This window comes from Triticum aestivum, chromosome 2B (assembly GCF_018294505.1).
Source record: "Triticum aestivum cultivar Chinese Spring chromosome 2B, IWGSC CS RefSeq v2.1, whole genome shotgun sequence".
Classification (NCBI taxonomy): Eukaryota; Viridiplantae; Streptophyta; class Magnoliopsida; order Poales; family Poaceae; genus Triticum; species Triticum aestivum.
This window is the reverse complement of record NC_057798.1, coordinates 746,285,706-746,308,127: the sequence shown is the minus strand read 5'-3', so window position 1 is coordinate 746,308,127 and position 22,422 is coordinate 746,285,706. Positions and strand designations below refer to the sequence as shown.

General features: G+C 46.1%; 1 protein-coding gene across 1 annotated transcript; it reads left to right on the top strand.

The window, feature by feature from the left end:
• Positions 1 to 18,009: 18,009 nt before the first annotated feature.
• Positions 18,010 to 20,388, top strand: LOC123042421 (UPF0481 protein At3g47200-like). The gene is made up of 3 exons (XM_044464875.1): positions 18,010 to 18,110; positions 18,718 to 19,331; positions 19,458 to 20,388. Exons 2-3 carry the CDS (start codon positions 18,810 to 18,812, stop codon positions 20,220 to 20,222), a joined length of 1,287 nt encoding a protein of 428 aa, XP_044320810.1. The 5' UTR covers positions 18,010 to 18,110; positions 18,718 to 18,809; the 3' UTR covers positions 20,223 to 20,388.
• Positions 20,389 to 22,422: the final 2,034 nt, after the last annotated feature.

Here is a 22,422-nt window from a genome sequence, read left to right as displayed (position 1 = left end):
GGGCGCCGGCCTGCGCAGTGTGCTTGTTTCCTCTTTGGTGCAAAGGGAGCAAGCACAAACCAAGGCATCAGGCAAAGGCTACCATTTCAGTGCAACAAGACCATGACCAGCAGGGCGGCAGGATGGAGGTCACCATGGAGCCCAGGACAGCGTCATCGTCAGAGTCTTTGGCAGTCGAAGACCAACTTTAGTCAGGATAAGTGTACTAGATGTTCCCCTTCAAAATGGTCGTTGTTGGCACCCTTCCCGCTCAATATTTGGGAAGAGGACCAGGGCCTCTATAAATAGGGCTAGCCACCATAGTAGAAGGGAAGAGGGGATTCAGTCCATCGACACCCAACACCAGCTCAAGAACACCTCTCTTCGCGAGGCAGTTCGTCCCCTTTGTACTATTCATCATCAGCCCCTGAGGCAATCCACCCACCAAACACTGGAGTAGGGTATTACACCACAATGGTGGCCTGAACCAGTATAAACTATGTGTCCATTGTGTTGTTCATCTTGCTAGTCTAGATTCCTAGCGAGGCTTTAGGACGTGGGTCGGGGGAGGAGAGATCTTCGCGCGCACCCTAGAGTTTGAACCTCAAGGGTCTGCCGGAACCCAACATCCGACAGTGGTGTCTGTGTTTCGCCATCGCATACGAGGCGGTGAAGGAGGAGGCAGGCTGCTCGGACGCGCCAGAGAAGGCGGAGAAGGAGGCGGAGTACTGCCGCCCTCACGTGCCGGAGCAGGAGGCCGAGTGACCTGATGACTCGCTGGAGGAGGAGGAGGAGGAGGCAGAGTGCCTAGCTGACTAGCAGGAGCCGTGAAGTTCAGAAGCTTGATGTGCTCCTTCCGCCACAGACACGGAGTATGCATAGCAAGACCCAGCTAAGTCTCCCCATCACCTGTAGGGTGGTCAAGCTGGAGCTCCTCAAATCCCTCCATTATTTCATCCACCATCACAACAGCATAGCCTTGTGGAATCAGACGGCAGTGAAAAGTTGCTCCGGGTGAAGAATGGAAAACAGAGCCGACATCAGGCTTGACTTTGAGCTAATCCCATTGCATCATAAGGTGGCACTAGTGTGAAGCCGTGATAAAATCCACGGGGTAGCTAGGACCCATCAAGTCAGGCTGATGAACAAACTCGGTGGAAGCCATGCTGCTTCTCCGCTGAGATGGCAGGGTAGCTTCCGGGGTAGCATCTTGGGCAGGATCTCGCAGCTGTTGGTTCTCAACATCTCATTCCTCTAGCTTTCTTACCCTTGCCTTAAGCTCCTACAGTTCGCTCTGCTCCACTTTCCTCCTCCTTTCTTGGGTTTCGTAACCACCTGCATCGGGAAACCCAACCTTCCATGCAACGGAGCCTGGCGTTACTCGTGTTCGTCCAGGGTGCTCAGGATTCCCGAGGGCCCTTGTGAGCTCGTCATTCTCTCTCTCGGGAACGAATTTCCCTTCCAGCACTTCGTTGATTGCTTTCCGAAGCTTCATGACCGGTGTTGCACGTTGCTCGTCCGTCCAGCAGCACTCCCCTGTTTCAGGGTCTAATGTTCCACCAGCCCCGAAGAACCAAGTCCTACAATGGTCTGGCCAGTGCAATGTCTCTGGTTTGACCCCTTTATTAATCAGGTCCTGCTCAGCCTTGTCCCACAACGGCCGGGCTTTGAGGTAGCCACCTGACCCCAAGCGATGGTCATGCTCCTTCTTTGCAGCATTTATCCTGTTAGTCACTGACATCTTACTCCTCTTCGATGTCTTGTTGGCTACAAATGCGGGCCAGTGATCTCTTATCTTCTCAAATCGGCCGGTGAATTCTGGAGTCTTGTCTTGGTCGACATATGTTGTTTTCAACTCATTCTTCCACCTTCTGAATAGATCTGCCATCTTCTTGAGAGCAGGGGACTTGATCAATGGTTCTATAACTGGATTCTACGAATCCTCTTCTGGTAGGGTGAAATTTACCTTCAGCACTTTCCAAAGATCTTCTTTTTGTCTATATTCGACAAAAGAAACTTGAAGAAGCTCTTCCTTCTTAGGCTCATTCCATAGCTCGATGCTGATCGGGATAATGTCCCTAACAAGAACCCCGCACTGGGTAGAAAATGCTTCCTTGGTCCGGAGGGGTTTAATTGGTTGGCCATCGCGCGTGATTTCTGTGATCGTGAATCTTTCATCCGGGCGCAACTTTTTCTTCGGGCCTCGTTTCTTTAATGAAGTATTGCTTGATCCGGAGGGCTATATAAAAGTAGAAAGAAGAGTTAATATATGTACATACCAAAACAATTAATGCATCAGTTAGCTAGTTAGCACTGGCTATATATATATATATATATATATATATATATATATATATATATATACCTTATATATATATATATACCTCGCCGGACTTTGCAACAGCTGATCCCGACTCCGTTCGGTCACCGGAGCCGTCATCAAAGTCGCCGGAGCGACCATCACGATCATGACCCTCCTCCATTATTTGATCACCACAGCCTCCTTCCTCTCCTTGCAGACCTTCTTCGATGTCGTTGAGAAACGACAAGACTACATCACCTCCGTCGCGGATTATGTCCCCCAATATCTCTTCTTGATCGAAGTCTCTTTGATGATCCATAGTTTCTGCAAATATTCCAACATGACAATTAATATACAAAACATGGGAGATGGATATATCGAAGTTATCGGGGAGGGGGTATATCGACAACGACGACATATACAAAGAAAAAAATGTTATCGAGGAGCGGGTATATCGACCCCCCCCCCTCATGTCGAAGTTATCAGAGAGGGGGTATATCGACAATGATGACATATACATAGAAAAAAATGTTATCGGGGACGGGGTATATCGACCCCCCTGATGTCGAAGTTATCAGAGAGGGGGTATATCGACCCATTGACGACCCTCGACGCTCGACCCTCGACCCCTCGGCGACCCTCGACCCTCGACCCTAGTTAGTTCACGACCCTCGACCGCTCGGCGATCCACGACCCTCTACCCTAGTTCCCGACCCTCGACCCCCTCATGTCACGTTTGTCTAGTGTCAAAGGATTCAGCAAAACCATGTCTTCATCATTAGGCGAAAGTAACAGGCGCATGATGGTATGAAGCTCTCCACAGTTATTTTGGAACGGAATCCCAGATAGGATTATTCGCTTTTTGGTACAAAGTACAACAAGAGCTTTCCGAATATCGCTATTTGGAAGGCCTTTGCTGAAATTTGTACCAAAAGGCGGATTATCCTATCCGGGACTCCGTTCCAGAATAACTTTGGAGAACTTTCGTACCATCACGCCCCGCTTACTTCCGGCTAATAATGACGCCATGGATTTCTCCAATACTTTGACACTAGGCAACCTCTCGACCCCTCGGCGATCCTCGACCCTCGACCCTAGCTAGTTCACGACCCTCGACTGCTCGGCGATCCACGACCCTCTACCCTAATTCCCGACCCTCGACCCCCTCATGTCACGTTTGTCTAGTGTCAAAGGATTCAACAAAACCATGTCTTCATCATTAGGCGAAAGTAACAGGCGCATGATGGAACGAAGCTCTCCAAAGTTATTCTAGAACGGAATTCCAGATAGGTTAATTCGCTTTTTGGTACAAAGTATAGCAAGAGCTTTCCGAATATCACTCTTTGGAAGGCCTTTGCTGAAATTTGTACCAAAAGGCGGATTATCCTATCCGGGACTCCATTCCAGAATAACTTTGGAGAACTTCGTACCATCATGCCCCGGTTACTTCCGGCTAATGATGAAGCCATGAATTTCTTCAATACTTTGACACTAGGCAACCTCTCGACCCCTTGGCGATCCTCGAACCCTCGACCCCTTGGCCCCTCGACGAGCCTCGAACCCTCGAACCCTAGAACCCTCGAACCCTTGACCCTCAAACCCTTGACCCTTGACCGGCCTCGATGACCCTTGATCCCTCTATGACCCTTGCGACCCTCTAGCCTAGTTTCCGACCCTCGACCCCTCGGCGATCCTCGACGCCCTCGTTCCGCATAAAAAGAAGAAGAAGAAGAAGAAGAAGAAGAAAATAGGAGAAGAAGGAGAAAAAATAGAAGAAAAAAAAGAGGAGAGGAAGAAGGAAAAGAGAAGAAGAAAAAACTTCTATTTTTTCTTCTTCTCCTTTTTTTTCTTCTACTTCCTCTTCTTATTTTTTCTCCTGTTCTTCTCTTCTTCTTCTCCTTCTTCCTTCTTCCTCTTTTATTCTTTTTTTCTTATTTTCCTTCTTCCTCGACGACTCTAACCCTAAACAGTACAACTTCCTCGACGTCCCCGGCCGCCTCTCTCATGAACAAAAAAAATCTATGAATAAAAAACATCATATTCTATGAACAAAAAAACATCATATTCCATCCACATCCATGCATACATCATATATATGATCATCTATGAACAAAAAAAATTCACATGATCATCTATGAAAAAAACATCATATATATATGCAGAAAAAAAACATTACATCAACATATATGCAAAAAAACATCATACATATATACATGAACATATATAAAAAAGCATCACATCCATTAAAAAAACAGCATACGGTGGCGGCGGCGGTAGGGGGCAGGGCAGGGGCATGGGGGCTTACTGTGGGCAGCGGTGGCGTCGAGGCAGCGGAGGCACGGGGTGGTGGCGGTGGGGCAATGCGGGGCCGGCGACGGCATCGGTGCGGCGCGGTGAGCTGACGGCCACGGCGCGGGGGTGGCGACAGGGGCGGCGACGGGGGGGGGGGATGACGGGCACGTGCGACGGCGATAGCGACGACGGGCGCGGGCGACGGCGACGGCGGCGACGGGCGCGGGCAATGGGGCAGAGGGCGGCGTCGGCGGCGGGAGAATGAGAAAGTGAATGAAAATTTACAAGTCCTGGTTATATAGGCACACCTTTGGTCCCGGTTCGTGGCACCAACTGGGACCAATGCCCACCTTTAGTCCCAGTTGGAGCCACCAACCGGGACCAAATGTCTCTTTTCAGCAGCCCAAAGGGCGGGAAGCAGATGCCATTAGTCCCGGTTGGTGCCACCAACCGGGACCAAAGGCCTCGTGCTGCCCAGGGCCAGAATTTTAGTCCCAGCTCGCTAGTTGAGAGGGGCACGTAGTGGTTTACAAGCCCCACTGTCGCACCCTTCTTGAGCTCCTCTCCATTGCAGGCTTACGGGACTAATTGTCACTTCTATGCTTTATGGGCCTACTGGGCCTTGTGTGGGCCTGAATCTTGGCCCATTGTAGGGTTTCTAGTCATATTCAGGTACGTATTGGCCAAGTAGGTGGCATTTTTTAATTTTCCCCAGTTTTTTCTGTTTTTTGCATTATTTATTTTCTTTTACTTTTTGCTTTATTTTTTATTTCCTTTTGCTTTTAGCTAATAAAAAATACAAACTTTCTGTTAGTGCCATTTGTTTTCCATTTGAAATAGTTTAAATTTGATTTTTTTTTTAAATTTGTGTGAATCACTAGTTTTTGAATAACTTTACTATAAACATAGATTTTGAGTGATTCTTTTTCCTGCGGTTTAATATTACTGTGTTTTATCATTATGTTCAAAAACAGATTTTGTTATTTTAGTTTCTAACACAAAAATTCTTTATGATAATTCTTTTTGCTATTAAAGTTTCTAACAAAAGAAATTCTTTATGAATTTTTTTTTTTGCTTTTAAGTTTTGAACATAAAATAATTTGATAATTTTGGTTGCTTAAATTTTATATAATTTTAGTTTCAATAATACAAGAGGTTTATAAAAGTTTTTTGAGTTGATTCCTTTTGCTATTGGAGTTTTATAAAAGCTATTTAGTTGATTCTTTTTGCTATTGAAGGATATTATAGTTTTGTTTTAGTTGATCATAACAGAATATTTTAATTGATTATTTTTAGTTCATTCTTTTTACTATTAGTTCATTCTGTTTGCTTTTAGTTCATTTTTTTGCTATTAGTTCATTATTTGAGATAAATGGCCCTTATATTGAAAAGCACTACAAATAAACTCTGAAAAGGTTGAAAGTTAGCATGGTATTATCATTTCACCCACATAGCATGTGCTAAAAGTTGAGATGGTTACAACAAAAACTCAATGCACTTGGTGTACAAAACAGACAATCTCTTTGGAAGTATCAGGGTTTCGGACGAGAACTCATTTGTTACAAAGCGATATTCTACATCAAAGGCATCATCATAATAGTTGTTGATAGAAAGTCTTCACTTTTTGTTCGCTTGTGTGCTTTGCTTATTGCGCCGTAACCATGGATAATCTTCATCGTTTAACGGGATGCTTGGGTGAGCCTTGACTTTGAAGGGAGGAATTTCATTAAACTTCTCATAATCTTCAGACACGTCTGTCTTTCCCTCCAATCCCACGATGTCTCTTTTTCCTGAAAGAACTATGTGGCGCTTTGGCACATCGTATGATGTATCTGCTTCCTTATCTTTTCTTTTTCTCGGTTTGGTAGACATGTCCTTCACATAGAAAACCTGCGCCACATCATTGGCTAGGACGAATGGCTCGTCTATATACCCCAGATTGTTCAGATCCACTTATGTCATTCTGTACTGTGGGTCTACCTATACCCTGCCTCCTGACATATTGACCCATTTGCACTTAAACAAAGGGACCTTAATATCATTTCATAGTCAAGTTCACATATGTCCACTATGTAACCATAATATGTGTCCTTTCCCCTCTTGGTTGCTGCATCCAAGCAGACACCATTGTTTTGGTTGGTGCTCTTTTGATCTTGGGAAATCATGTAAAATGTATTCCCACTTATCGCGTACCCTTTGTAGGTCATTACAATCGAAGATGGTTCCCTCGCCAACGAGTACAAGTCATCAGAAATAGTTTTTTCACACCTGAGACATGTTTGGAACCAACTGCTGAAACTCCTGATGTGTTCACAGGTAATCCAGTCCTCACACTGGTCCGGGTGTTTGGAGCGCAGAATATTCTTGTGTTCATCGACATACGGGGTCACCAAGGTAGAATTCTGTAGATCCGTGTAGTGTGCTTGAGACCAAGAATGCCCGTCCGTACATACTATTGAATCCCCTCCTAGCGTGCCTTTCCACCCAGTCTCCCCTCATACCGCGATTGAGGGAGACCTATCTTCTTAAGGTCAGGGATGTAGTCAACACAAAACCCAATGACATCCTCTGTTTGATGTCCCATGGAGATGCTTCCTTCTGGCCTTGCACGGTTACGGACATAATTCTTTTGGACTCCCATGAACCTCTCAAAGGGGAACATATTGTGCAGAAATACAGGGCCCAAAATGACATTCTCATCGACTAGATGAACTAGGACGTGCGTCATGATATTGAAGAAGGATGGTGGGAACACCAGCTCGAAACTGACAAGACATTGCGCCACATCACTCCTTAACTTTGGTAGTATTTCTGCATCGATCACCTTCTGAGAGATTGCATTGAGGAATGAACATAGCTTCACAATGGCTAATCGAACATTTTCTGGTAGAAGCCCCCTCAATGCAACCGGAAGCAGATGCATCATAATCACGTGGCAGTCATGAGACTTTAGGTTCTGGAACTTTTTCTCTGCCATATTTATTATTCCCTTTCTATTCAACAAGTAGCCAGACTGGACCTTCATACTGAGCAGGCATTCGAAGAAGATTTCCTTCTCTTCTTTGGTAAGAGCGTAGATGGCAGGACCTTCATACTGCTTTGGAGGCATGCCGTCTTTTTCGTGCAAACGTTGCAGGTCCTCCCATGCCTCCGATGTATCTTTTGTCTTCCCATACACGCCCAAGAATCCTAGCAGGTTCACGCAAAGGTTCTTCGTCACGTGCATCACGTAGATAGAAGAGCGGACCTCTAGGTCTTTCCAGTAGGGTAGGTCCCGAAATATAGATTTCTTCTTCCACATGGGTGCGTGTCCCTCAGCATTTTTCGGAACAGATAGTCCGTCGGGAACCGTTCCGAAGATTACTTTTAAATCATTGACCATAGCAAGTACGTGATCACCGGTACACATGGCGGGCTTCTTCCGGTGATTTGCCTCGCCTTTGAAGTGTTTGCCTTTCTTTCAACATTGATGGTTGGTCGGAAGGAATCAACGATGCCACAGGTAAACATTCTTCCTGCTTTTGTCCAGGTATATACTTTCGGTGTCATCTAAACAGTGCATGCATGCATGGTATCCCTTGTTTGTATGTCCTGAAAGGTTACTGAGAGCAGGCCAATCATTGATGGTGACAAACAGCAATGCATGCAGGTCAAATTCCTCCTGTTTGTGCTCATCCCACGCACGTACACTGTTTCCAATTCACAGCTGTAAAAGTTCTTCAACTAATGGCCTTAGGTACACATCAATGTCGTTGCCAGGTTGCTTAGGGCCTTGGATAAGAACTCGCATCATAATGAACTTCCGCTTCATGCACAACCAAGGAGGAAGGTTATAGATACATAGAGTCACGGGCCAGGTGTTGTGATTGCTGCTCTGCTCCCCGAAAGGATTAATGCCATCCGCACTTAAACCAAACCATACGTTCCTTGCGTCACCTGCAAACTCCTCCCAGTACTTCCTCTCGATTTTTCTCCACTGCGACCCGTCAGCGGGTGCTCTCAACTTCCTGTCTTTCTTACGGTCATCTCTGTGCCATCGCATCAACTTGGAATGCTCTTTGTTTCTGAACAGGCATTTCAACCGTGGTATTATAGGAGCACACCACATCACCTTGGCAGGAACCCTCTTCCGGGGGCGCTCGTCGTCAACATCACCAGGGTCATCTCGTTTGATCTTATACCGCAATGCACCGCATACCGGGCATGCGTTCAAATCCTTGTACGCACCACGGTACATGATGCAGTCACTAGGGCATGCATGTATCTTCTGCACCTCCAATCCTAGAGGGCAAACAACCTTCTTTGCTGCATACATACTGTCGGGCAATTCATTATCCTTTGGAAGCTTCTTCTTCAATATTTTCAGTAGCTTCTCAAATCCTTTGTCAGACACACCATTCTCTGCCTTCCACTGCAGCAATTCCAGTACGGTACCGAGCTTTGTGTTGCCATCTTCTCAATTGGAATACAAACCTTTTTTGTGATCCTCTAGCATGCGATCGAACTTCATCTTCTCCTTTTCACTTTCGCACTGACTCCTTGCATCAACAATGACCCGGTGGACATCATCATCGGGCACATCGTCTAGTTCCTCTTGATCTTCAACAGCTTCCCCCGTTGCAGCATCACCATATTCAGGGGCCACATAGTTGTCATCGTACTCTTCTTCTTAGTTGTCTTCCATCATAACCCCTATTTCTCTGTGCTTGGTCCAAACATTATAGTGTGGCATGAAACCCTTCTCAAGCAAGTGGATGTGAAGGATTTTCCGGATAGAGTAAGACTTCGTATTCTCACAGATAGGACATGGACAACACATAAAACCATTCTCCTTGTTTGCCTCAGCCACTTCGAGAAAACCATGCACACCCTTAATGTACTCGGAGGTGTGTTTGTCACCATGCATCCATTGCCGGTTCATCTGCGTGCATTATATATATAGGTAAGTGTGTCAAAAACCATTATAGAACATCATGAATAGATATTTAAGTGACCAAATTAATAGAAGTTCATCATCGCATTAAAACCAAAGCATATACATAGTTCTTGTTGAACAACATATAGCTCTCCAGAGAATCTAATTAATTAAACCATATATTGAAACTATGTAAAACATTTCAATGCAAAAACAAATGCGATCATAATCGCAACCAAGGTAATAATTGAACCAACGACATAATGATACCAAGCCTCAGTATGAATGTACTATTTTTTAATCTTTCTAATCTTCAAGAGCATTTCATCCATCTTGATCTTGTGATCATCGACGACATCCGCAACATGCAACTCCAATATCATCTTCTCCTCCTCAATTTTTTTATTTTTTCCTTCAAGAAATCGTTTTCTTCTTCAACTAAATTTAACCTCTCGACAATAGGGTTGGTTGGAATTTCCGGTTCACATACCTCTTAGATAAATAAAATCTATGTCACGTTGGCCGGCATCATTGTCATAAATAATAAATGAACCAAATAGTTATAAAGATAATATATACCACATCTGAATCATGGACAGGACGAGGGCCGATGGGGGCAGATACCAAAACCATCACACTAAATAATAAGAAGCAATAATAAAAATTAAAAAATTATACAAGTATCTATATAAACATACAAGTAAGATTTTTTTTCCTTTCAGAAAGAAGATAAGAACAAGAGGGTCACCACGGTGGTGCTGGCGACGAGATCGGCGCGGGCGATCGACGGCGGTGAAGACGGGGACGGGACGTGACGGGCCGCTACAAATATTGAGGAAAATGGAGCTTGGAGGTCAAGCTTGGAGAGGAGAAATCTAAGTAGTGTGGCTCGGGCTTTCCATCGAACACCTTGTGTGCATAGGAGGTGAGCTCGAGCACCACAAAGCTCTCCAATGGCCGGGTAGAAAAACAGAGCAGTGGAGTGCTCTACTCGCGGGCGAGGGGTATATATAGGCAACTCATTGGTCCCGGTTCGTGGCATGAACCGGGACTAAAGTCCACCCTTTGGTCCCAGTTCAAGCCATGAACCGGTACCAATGGTGGTGGGCCAGGAGCAAGGCCCATTGGTCCCGGTTCGTCCCACCAACCGGGACCAAAGGGTCCAGACGAACCAGGACTAATGCCCCCATGAGGCCCCGCAGGCCCCCTGGCCTCACGAACCGGAACCAATGGCCCCATGGGTCCCGGTTCGTGACTGAACCAGAACTAATGGGCTTATCTGGCCCAGACGTATGCCCTGTTTTCTACTAGTGTAGACCAAGTACGGAGCCATCATGTACATACATGAGTAATCTGCATAGGAGAAGAACCACATCCCACTTTTAGAGTCCAGACCAAAATGAAGCCTCCTCAGGGCACTTGCATTTTCGACCGTCGGATCTGTTTCCTGATGCGATTCGGGCCGTCGGATCTTGGGCTCGGCTCACGTGAGGCGTCGGATATTTACCAGATCGCTGTGAGCCGTCGGATAAAATTCCAATGGCAACAGAATGTAAATACCATGCCCCAACTAGGGCATTTCGATCATTTCGCGTAGTGGGGGTATAAAAGGGGGCCGCTCCTTTGACGGATACCTAGCCGCCTCCTCCCACGCTCGCTCCTGCAGCCGCCTCCCTCCCTCCCATGCAGCCGCCTCCCTCACTCGCTTGCTCCTCATGTGGCGACGGCGGCGGCGGCTCCCGTGCCCGCGTTCTTCCTTCACCAACATGCCACGCCGCTCCCCCTCGCGTCGCCACAGCCTCCTTCCCTGGACACAGCAAGGGGCGACCCCGGCATCATCACCGTCCTCCCGTGCACCCGCATCGCCATCGACGAGGCAGGAACCGCTGGCCATCCGTCCGGCAACCACCCCTTCTCCCTCACCCTCAGCCTCGGCGCCGCTGCCACTACTCACTGTCGCCATCACGATCAACAGGATGAGCGTGGGAACCGTCGACCGCACCTCTAGTGACCAGCCTCCTCTCTCGACGCCCGCGCAAGGCCGCCCACACTGCCGCACTCCCACTCTCTCGCCTCTGCTGCCCGCACTGCCGCTCGCCTCCATTGGGTTGCCCGCACCACCGCTTGCCTCTGTCACGTCACCCGCACCACAGCTCACCTTTGCATCTCCGTTCCCCTCCCTCAACCGCATCTCTCCTCGCCCGCATCTCGTTGTCGTTGCCCAAGATCTGATTTTTCACCCACGACGCATCTTCCTCTCATCCATGTCGCCTCTCCTTCTCGCCCTTGTCGCCTCTCCTTCCCAGCCATGCTAATTAGGTATCTAAAGACGGTAGCATATTTGATTTTGGGTTGATCCTGTTTCTTGTGGTGCAGGTTTGATGTACACATCTGTGACTATTTGCTTAAGAAGAAACTTGGAGACGATGGTTAAGACATTCATGGCGGAGGGGAAGGTTGTTGTTGATCCTTTTGTAAGTTTTCCTAGCTTCACTTTTTACTTATGCATGATTCCTTATCAAGATTCAGAAAATGTTGCTAGCTCAGTAAATGAATATACTTTTGGAAGATGCACAAAAATGTAAGGTCTATACGCATGCTGTTAACCATTGCCTGTGATATTTTAGACTGGTATTGTTCCACTAGGACTGGAAATACTTTGGAAAAAATGTTGTGTTACCTCTCTCTTGGCAATGGATGTTTGTTTGGTGTGATTTCCAGAATCCATGGTCCATCATTCATTCTGATTAATGCTGTCAAAATCACATCTACGTTGTGACTTGTTGTCAACATAATCTGATGAAACGGTAAGTTTGGAGTGCTCTCTTGCCGGAACCTGCAACTTCGTTGTTATGTGATGCATCATTTGGTCCCGCTCCAGTGTTGTTTTGCCTTCTTTCATTCAGCCCGTGTTGCTTTTGGCTAGGAGACTACTGAAATGGAAATGTGTTTGTTCGATTATGTGTTGCAGGTAAATAAATAAATTTTCATTTCTTTGGCTTGCTATTAATTGTCACTTGCGTACACATGATTAGGTGGGTCATGGATTTTGCAGCTAGCTAGCATGGCCAATATTGTGTGCTGCTGCAGAAATAGATCAAGTGCTACTTTAATTTTTCTTCACCTTATGATTTTTTGTTACTTCCTTTTGAATTCTTAGCCATGACATGTTTCACTTGTGTGAACTTCAAGATTTGATAGTAGCAACCTCAAAGAGATATCTCTGCATGTGCAGGACTCATGATTTCACAAACAATTATATTCCTATATTTTCAGTATTTCTTTCTTATTATCTTTTCTATTTCTGTTCCTGAACTGAACTTTGCCCTTGTCTACAAAATTATAAGAGCGATAATGGTTTGGAAAAATGATTATGGTTGCTTATTTATTTTCTTCGTGTTATATTACTGATGTAGATAAATATAATTATATGATTTTACCATTATAATCAGATGAGGAAGTGATAGGTTTGGGAAATGACAATGGTTGCCTATGTATCTTCTCTATTGTATTCATGTAAATGCCCGTGTCTTTTTTCCATGGTGCTCCCTTTCGTGTTGCTCAGTCGCTGGCCATCGGGGTCCTATGCTCCATATATGCCTTTTCTATATAATTAAATTTAAAATTTCCAGCTTCATGAAAGTGATACATATACTTGATGATTCCTGACCAGACTTTGTGTTGGGTGACTCCTACAGCAGTCGGTATCCGGTACAACGAGTTCTGGGACATGGGGTTGAGTGGCTACGACGGGGAGGAGCCCTGCGATGACCTCGACACTGCGTCAAAGGAAGGTACTAACTAAACTTCATACATATTCCTAGCTTCGAAAAGAAAGGATGACTAGATTAGTCAACCCAGGCCGCCCTGGACAACCATACATCATGCTGTGCTATTTGGACATGTGAATTCAATTGGTAGCAAGATAAGCCAGCCATGAATGTTGTGACCGGAGAGTTTCTGACTTTTTAGGTGTTTGCTAGCTCTACTCTACTTTGTCATTTGGTCATATACTTTTAGGTTACAGCTCACTAACAAAAAAGCATCACAAATAATCAACTGGATGCAAAGAATTTTAGTTCTAGAATACAACTTATCTTTTGGCATGGTCTACTTGATGCAAACAATTTCTATTATATAATGTTTGTTGCTTAAGTTCATATATACACTGCTGCCTATTCTTCTTGTTCAATAGTCAAAGATATGTGGAAAAACTTTTGCCTTCCTTTGGAAATTTTGTTATTCTGAATGATTCTTGTGGATCTCATTTAATCAGGCAAAATTGCTCATGCATGGCGTACGCCAGCACCAAGATCAGCGAGGCACGGTTCCCTAACTTCAGCCAGGACTCTACGTGCGTCTTCTCGTTGCCGATCCCGATACTTGCCTGCCTGCTATGTGTCTGCATTGGCATATTTTTTTTATTCTAAATCAAATGTGACATGATGATGGTTCTTGGCTGGTGAACATTTGTTCTGTGGTATCCTTTGACACACTTGATTAAGCTTTGTCCTCTGAAACCTTTTGTTTTGGTTTAATTTAGGCATTTAGCTTTTGGCATGCACATGCTTTTATTTGTCCGGATCAAACAGTAGCTTTTTGATTTTACTATCAGACAATGTTACTTATATCTAAACATTTAGCATGCACATATTGTTTCTTTGTGGTTTGCATCAAAGATCATCTTCTGTAGTCTTCTTTGTCGATGGTATAGCTGATCTTTCCTATATTTCTTATAGGGATCGTCTTTATTTTGGATTCTGCAGGATACTGTTTCTTTGAGGTTTTCGTCAAAGTAAATTTGCTTGCCTTCTTCTGACTTATTTCCTGGTTAAAGGTGGTTGATGGACAAACAATTAAATCCAATCAGTTACCTCCAGCACTAAATACTGACATATTGAGCTAGCAACCTATTGGTCCAGTGCGTGTTGCATTTTATACTTGCATTTAGTAATCTAATGTGATGTTTTAGAAGGTATCCTATTGGTGATAGTCCGCACGCCATCGTTATTGTCATATGTGATCTTAGATTTTACCGGTGTCATCATGCAGGTCGATTAGAACAAGGTATAATTGTTTATGCCAGATGTGCATGCTCAAAGATTTTGGTCGGCAACTTATAGTGTGTATCAAAGGATTCTGAAAAAAAAGGTTAGTTGTTGTTGGACATTGGACCTTTAGTACAATAACAAAGGCATATGTACCCAGGAATCAGAAACTGAAGCTACTCTTACAAGATAGTAGAATCTTCACTTTCGCTATCCATTTCTTGGACCTGAGTTGCAATGACTCTGACTTGATTCTTGACATGCAGAGATGGCAGTTCTTGCATGATTATTAAAACTACCAATAGAGTGAGAACAAGATGGGGCGCCTAAGAGGCAACATATATGAGCATAAAAGGCAACAGGATAAATGAGATTTATGTACTGAAGAAGAGTGGCTGAGTAAGTCTCCCATCATCCTAGAACACTAAATAATGACATGATTTTTACTTGAGTTAGGCTTGACTAGAGAAGGAGCCTTAAATACTGATTGTTTATAGCCTGATCTCGTTGTAGTGTTGAATCCTTGCATGTCTATTTTTAGCATATACCATTGTTAGAACCGTGGATTAAATGGAGTCTCCCCAGGGCACTTGCTATTTCAGCCGTCCAAGTGACTGTCCAAACGACTTCCACCAAAGTTTTATTGCTTATTGATTGACTTTTACCAGGTTTCTTATGATTGGCATCCTAACTTTTGACTATGTACATGTGCATCTTCCTTTTACAATGATATAAAGATGTTTTTAATTTTCTCATCTCATAGGTATAATAATTCAAACTATTTACATGAATACAGGATCTCCACATATTGTTAGGAAATGTAGTAGTTATATATTCTTCATCTATTATAGATTAATTCAAAAATCTATTATCACCGTTTGCAATCTCATCGTTATACGAGATCAGTCAATAGCTAATGGTTTTTATTTCTTCATTTCTTCTTTGGCGTCGGCGGGTAAGCTGATTAGGCTATTTCCCTGTGGATTCCCTGCTGGCTCCCACGCTTTTCCCTTCTCTCTTTTCCCCTTTGTTTCTAAAATAAGAAAGGGTCATGGGAGGGAAGTATGGTAGGACGATGTCACCCGCGGTTGCGGCTACCATACATTTCGATATGGCTGTGATTGTTTCTTGCAGTTATATTATCTCCTCTCCCTCCCACTCCCCATCTTTCTATGCATCTCTCTTTCTCTTCCTATCCCTTGCTAATTCTCTGTCTAATTGACCATGAAAAGAGGTTTTTGAACTGTAGAACCAGTAAATAGATTCAAGTTTAATACAATTCACTATATGTTGATGAGCTTGATATAGGAGAAAATCGCTTTGCCTATACTGTTTTCCTGCTAACTGATAAACACGTGGTTACAAAAAATGTACCGATTGCATGGATAAATTCAGATTTGGTGAACATTTATAGATTCAGTTCTGATGTACCCTCTATTAACTCCAGTTTTGGTTGTCAATGCATTGTTGCATATGAGATTTGAATATAACCATAATCTGATTGCTTGTTGTTAAAGACTAATCTTTCTAGGCCCATGCTAATAACAATCCTCTTGCGTTTAAAATTCACTCTTAATAGGGCTCAAGTACTAGGCACATCATGGAAGGGGCAGAGTGGATGACCCGATCTACCTCGGTAACGATGAAGGTATGTATGTATGCATTGAGTAGCAAGTGCCATTATCTATGAATTCTATTGATGTTGTGTTCGACACACTGGTTGGTTCAGTTTTTCAGGTAGACACCATCGTAAACGCCACTGTGTCGGAAAGCCAAGGATTGAAACCATGTGCAGTAAACCATACCTTTGTGAGAGGACCAAGACAAGAGGTAACACTGACCCCGCTTGGATAAACTATTTACGATATGAAATTGTAGGTCAAGGAGGTAACAAATCTGTGCGTACAAAGTAAACGAAAACACATCATATGATCTGAAATATAATAGTTCAAATTTTCTCTGGACTACATGGTTAGCAATTTAAGTTGGTGGAACTAAGAGAACAATATAGTACTGTAGTTTATACGGTGTAGTGATTTATCCTTGAATTCATCTCTTACCGTGAAAAACATGTTTGTCGCTTCTCTGTGGTTAAATATTTCATACTTCTCGAATATTAAACTATTATACTCGATATGCAGGACCGCATGTCCAGTATGGTACAGCCCTTGGACGCAGGTGCTTCTATACAAAGAAGCTAAAAAGGTCTCCATGTGAGCATGGTTGACTCAGACAATCTGTTGGTACGACGAAGCCTGCCATCATGTACTACATATGTGAGATGACCAATACTACCACCGCTCTCGGGCAAGGAATGGTGAGAGCAATGGTCTTAACCATCATATGCTACCTGTTTCCAGTATTTCTCAGCTCCATCACATGGAGAGACCTAGCAAGTTACCTTGAGCAATCAATCGAGGATATGCGCTAAGGATCAGGTCAAGCCTAAAAAGGGAAGATTGTCGCTCCAGTGTCTACCCGCTTTGGGAAGGCAGTTACGAAGTCATAATCATACTATTATGCAAATACTTCATGTGAATTCATTAGTCAAACAGTACAATAGACAGAGATTCATGTACCATGGCACGTAAGGAGTCGCACAACAAGACAACCGAACGAAGCTATCAAGTATTAGGCTTTACCATAACTACTTAGGTTCTTTATCTCGCACCGCCTATTGGCTCCCTTTGCCTATATAATTACTCAACTACTGTATTTACTTAGTGATGATCCATCGTCTTGGCTTACTTTTGGAAGAAAAATGCTCCCTTCCTTTTGGTATATCTGGTTGCCTTGCCTTTGGCATTGCTTGGATGAAATGCTCTGTAAATTTGCTGCGTTGGACTGATTAGTTTTCGGCAATCACATTAATTTCCTTTCGCAACAATAAATACTTTGTTTGCATGCTTGAACAATAAGTATTCATTGCTATTTTTTGTATTTGCAATGCTCTTATGAATGTATTATTGGATTGGATATAACTGTACCCGGCAGCGCGCCGCTGCCGGTTGCGGCAAGCCGCACTTCCTACCTAGTTTATTATTAAAAACCACATCATTTCTGGTAAGCGACAATGCCCAGTATAAAGCAGCCGCCCCAACAAGAATATGTGCAGAAAATTGTTTATCAATACCCCGCAACCAATTGCCGAACATGTTACGCGCACAACGTGACATCTTTTGGTTGGTTAACTCTTATTGCTGTACGTAGTTCCATCAACTCTTGATCTACGCACTCACGTCACTGCATCTGTTCTTTGCTTGTGTTGGCATGCACTTGGCACTTTGAATTATTCCTTGCTCCGTCGTTTGAATTATTCCTGACTTGTTGAGGACCTTACTTGCTCCGTCATGCAGCTTATTAAATTGTTGCTCACTTGTTGGTGACCTTGCTAGCTACTCCCAGTGCCTGCCTTTTGTCGATCCATCTATAAGTAGTAGCAGAATGCTTGCATCTGAGTATGAGAGCGATCCAAGTGATCGGTCGGAGGTGAAGCCAGCAGCAGCAATATAATGGAGCACATCGTGCATCTACCACACGCCACCGAAGAGCAACGACCGCTCGCCGCCGTTATGTATGTATGCAAATTCTTTTTATACGAAACACTACATGATGCATTATATGTTGGTGCAATATAACATATTTTTATATGGGAACGGCTAGGCAGCAGTCGACTGAAATTTCAGAAAGAGTCAGTCGATTCTCCTTCTCCACTCTGAACCGTTAAATCAAAATCTAATGTACGTTGTTCGTCTTCAACCTCCCGTCTCTTCTTCCTCTCGCTCACCCGCCGATCCAGCTCAGCCCTAACCGCCGGCCCCCGCCTACCGCGGCCGGCGGCGCTCCCGCGACCGCCTTGCCCCCCTTCCTCCCCTAAACCACCCCCACCGCCGGTCTTCCGCCACCCCGGCCATCCCTCTAGCTCCCCCCCCCCCCCCTCCCCCCCAAGCTTTTTCTCCGGCGAAGCCCCACCACCGCCCCCACCCTAAACCCTAATATAGATACTGGGGTAGCCTGCCTAGCAAGCTTCTTCCTCCCCTCGGGCGAGTTTCTTCCTCCCGTGCGCCTGCTTCTTCCTTCAACCAAAATCGATTGACCCAAAATTTGAAAATCAGGCGAGTGACATGTAGCTCTTGTGTTTTTATATATGTAAATGGCTGACGATGGAGAGGATGCTGCAGACGTGGCCGTGAATGGCGATGACAAGGAACGCACGTGGACGTGGGTGCTGGACGTGGAGAAGGCGCTGAGAGGAGGAGGCGGCACGCCCACGATGACGATGCAGCAGCGGCAGCAGTGGAGGACGACGTCGTGCATCTACCTTGTCCCGGAGCGCAACAGGAAGCTAAACATCACCGCCTACACGCCGCAGCTGGTGTCCTTCGGCCCCTTCCACCATGGCCTCGCCTCCCTCCGGCCCATGGAGGAGCACAAGCACAGGGCCCTCCTGCACTTCCTCCGGCGCGCCTGCAAGCCCCTCAGCGAGTTCGTGGCGGCCATGGAGGGCGCGGCGGAGCAGCTGGAGGGCATGTACCAGGGCCTCCCAGCCGAGTGGCGCGACAGGCGGCGCTTGGTGCGGCTCATGGTCCTGGACGGCTGCTTCATGCTGGAGGTGGTGAGGGCGGCCACCGCGACGGCGGAGAACGACTACCACGTGGACGACCCCGTCTTCGGCTGGCACGGCGCCGTCAACACCATACCCTACGTCCGCCGCGACATGCTCCTCATCGAGAACCAGCTGCCGCTGCTTGTGCTGCTCAAGCTTATCACCGTCGAGAGCGGGCGACCAGATCCGGTATGCATGTGGACTACGTCTACCGGTCTGCGTACGTACGTACTTATATATCATGCATGCATGCATGCATCTATTGATGATCTGACAGCCAAGTTTTTGCTGCACGAATAAATAAATCTAATCAAGAGTGGGATCAAGAGGCAAGTGCTCAAGTTCTTGTCGCCGAGCACCCAGCTGATGGACGATGTCGTCCCCGAGGGGCTCCACCCTCTCCAGCTTTTCCGGTGGAGCCGCGTCGCCGAGCAGAGGAGCACACTAGTCCCGGCGACAAACCCAGGCGACGTGCCTTCTCATCAGCACCAGCTGGACCAGGTGCCCGCGGAGGCAGAGCAGAGGAGCGACATCTCGGCAATGGACCTGCGGGACGCCGGCATCCACCTGAGGAAGCTGTCCTCCAAGAAGATCAGCGACATCCGCCTCGCTGGCCACGTGCTCAGCCTGCCGACGCTCACCGTCAACGAGCTGACGGAGCCCATCTTCGTGAACCTGGTCGCGTTCAAGCGACTGCACGTCGGGCTCAGCTCGCCCTTCCGCCTCACCGCCTACCTCTTCTTCATGTCCAAGGTCGTCAAGACCGCCGAGGACGTCGCTTTTCTGAGCTCCAAGGGGATCATCAGGAACGCGCTGGACGACGGCCACAAGGTGGCGGAGCTGTTCGCCAGGATGTCGGCTGACCTGCATGTGTACCCGCCCGAGGAAGGCGGCAGGCTGGTCATCCTGCACCAGCAGCTTGAGAAATACTGCCAGGAGAAGTGGCGCATTTGGCGGGCGCACATCGCTCGGACCTACTTCAGGAGCCCATGGGCGCCCCTCTCCCTTGCCGGCAGCGTCTTCTTCCTCACCATGACCGCAGCAAACAACATCTACAATGTACTGCGGGTGCGGCACTGACAAACTTATTCACAAGATTGGGGATCTATCTATTTCTCAACCTTCCCATCAAACGGGTCAGGCAGTTAGATATCATGTTATTTTTCATCTTCCTCATTTTCTTTCTTTTCTTGGGTGTGCCTATATCTTATATACTCCCTCCGTTCATAATATAAAAACGTTTTTTACATTACGCTAATGTCAAAAACGTTTCTTATATTATGGAACTGAGGGAGTAGATGTAACATGAGATCATCCTACATTGTGGTCTCTACCGTTTACAAGTACGTTTGCTTCCTGCCTCCCATTTCCAGCTTCGTTCCTCTGGGCCTGTTTGTTTGTCACGACCTTGTTTGTTTATTTGTTTGTTTTGGTTGATACGGAGTATTAGTCTAGCGCACATACAGGCTTAGTTGCAGGCTTTTGGGCAATGCTAAACAGCATCAACAAAAGTTGGTTTGGTAAACGAAACTGCTCTGTGGACGACACTGCATACACGACATCCAGCCAACGCTGGTATCCAACGGTGGACCTGTCGTGCGCTGCTGGGCACTGCATGGTGTGATCTTGTGCATCGTCTTTGGTAAATTACTATCTCCATTGCTGTGACCTGCCAGGAGCACTTTCGTGCTGCTGCTAGTAGTACTACTACACGGCAGCTTTTTTGTCCTAAAAAAAACTACTACACGACAGCTCGCGTCCGTCCTCTTCTTACACACACACACGTGAAAACTTGCTAAAGTGAAACCTGGGCGGCATGGCGAGGAGTGCGGCCGCCTAGAGCCCAGCCTGAGCAGGGGCCCATTCGTGTCCATATCTCTGTACATATATATCTTTTCGATAAGAGGAATATATTAATGTCGCGGAGATATCAATTACACCCTGCCTCTGCAACAACAAGGTCGTAAAGATATTACGGATGCACACAGCCAAAAACAAAAGGAAGAAGAAGAAGGAAAAAAAAGGAAAAATCCTGCTACACTGATCAATTCCTTGTAGCTGCAGCACGAACCACCACCTAGACAACACCCGAAGTCCAAATTCTCCAAAAGCGACGCCTCCAAGAAGGAAACAGTGCACAAGCACCGTCATCGCCCGATCCTAGATCTTAGGTTTTCACCCTGGAGAAGATCTGCGCTCTCAAAACAGTGCCTTTAACAAGGTCATTGTCAGGCACAACCAATTAAGGCCAGGCCTTGGATTTTCATCCTGAAAGCTAAGACTATGTGCACTTGTGTTGCTGCCCCCACTTGCCGATGCCATTGCTACGAGTCACGAATCACCAAGCAAAGTCCTCATCGCCATGAAGAGTCGATCTACCATTACAAGGCCTCAAACCTTAGCCACCATGACATTCTCCATCATTGTCATCACAATGGAAATCGTAATACCGACGTGTCCCATAATGTCAACAGATGTCGAAGCTTCGCGTCACACCCTCCTGAAGCAACTCGGGCTGAAATAGGGGCGCACACAACCGAATCCCATCCGATCCAACAATCTACACGCGTCAAGCACCCAATTAAAATCTCCGGCGGAGCATTCCAGAACTCGTCAACGGCCAGATCAATAAGGGCCAGCCACTAGTAGAAAAAGGGTCTAATGTGAAACTCATTAGTCCCGGTTTGTAATTGAACCGGCACTAATGTGACCATTAGTGCCGGTTCCAACGGCCAGGCGGACGGCGCTCATTAGTACCGGTTCGTGGCGAACCTTTAGTACCGGTTCGTGCCACGAACCGGTATTAAAGAGGTGGTGGCCTTTAGTACGGGTTGGTGGCTCCAACCGGTACTAAAGGGGGGGGGTCTTTAGTACCGGTTGGAGCCACCAACCGGTACTAAAGGTGGTGGCCTTTAGTACGGGTTGGTGGCTCCAACCGGTACTAAAGACCCCCCCCCCCTTAGTACCGGTTGGAGCCACCAACCGGTATTAAAGGTGGTGCGCTGCCACCCGCAGTGCACAATGTTTAGTCCCACCTCGCTAGTTGAGTGGAGCTCGCACCGGTTTATAAGCCCCGCCGCGGCTACCGTGTCGAGCTCATCTCTAAGCAGGCCTTTGTGGGCCTATTGCAAGTCTTCTGCCCTGTGGGGCCTACTGGGCCGTACGGGCCTGCATCCTGGCCCAACTAGAGATTGGGTTTCTAGTCATATGCAGGCGGTGTCGGCCTAGTAGGCGGGCTGTTTTTGCTTTATTTCAAAAATAAAAATAAAAAAATCCTTAC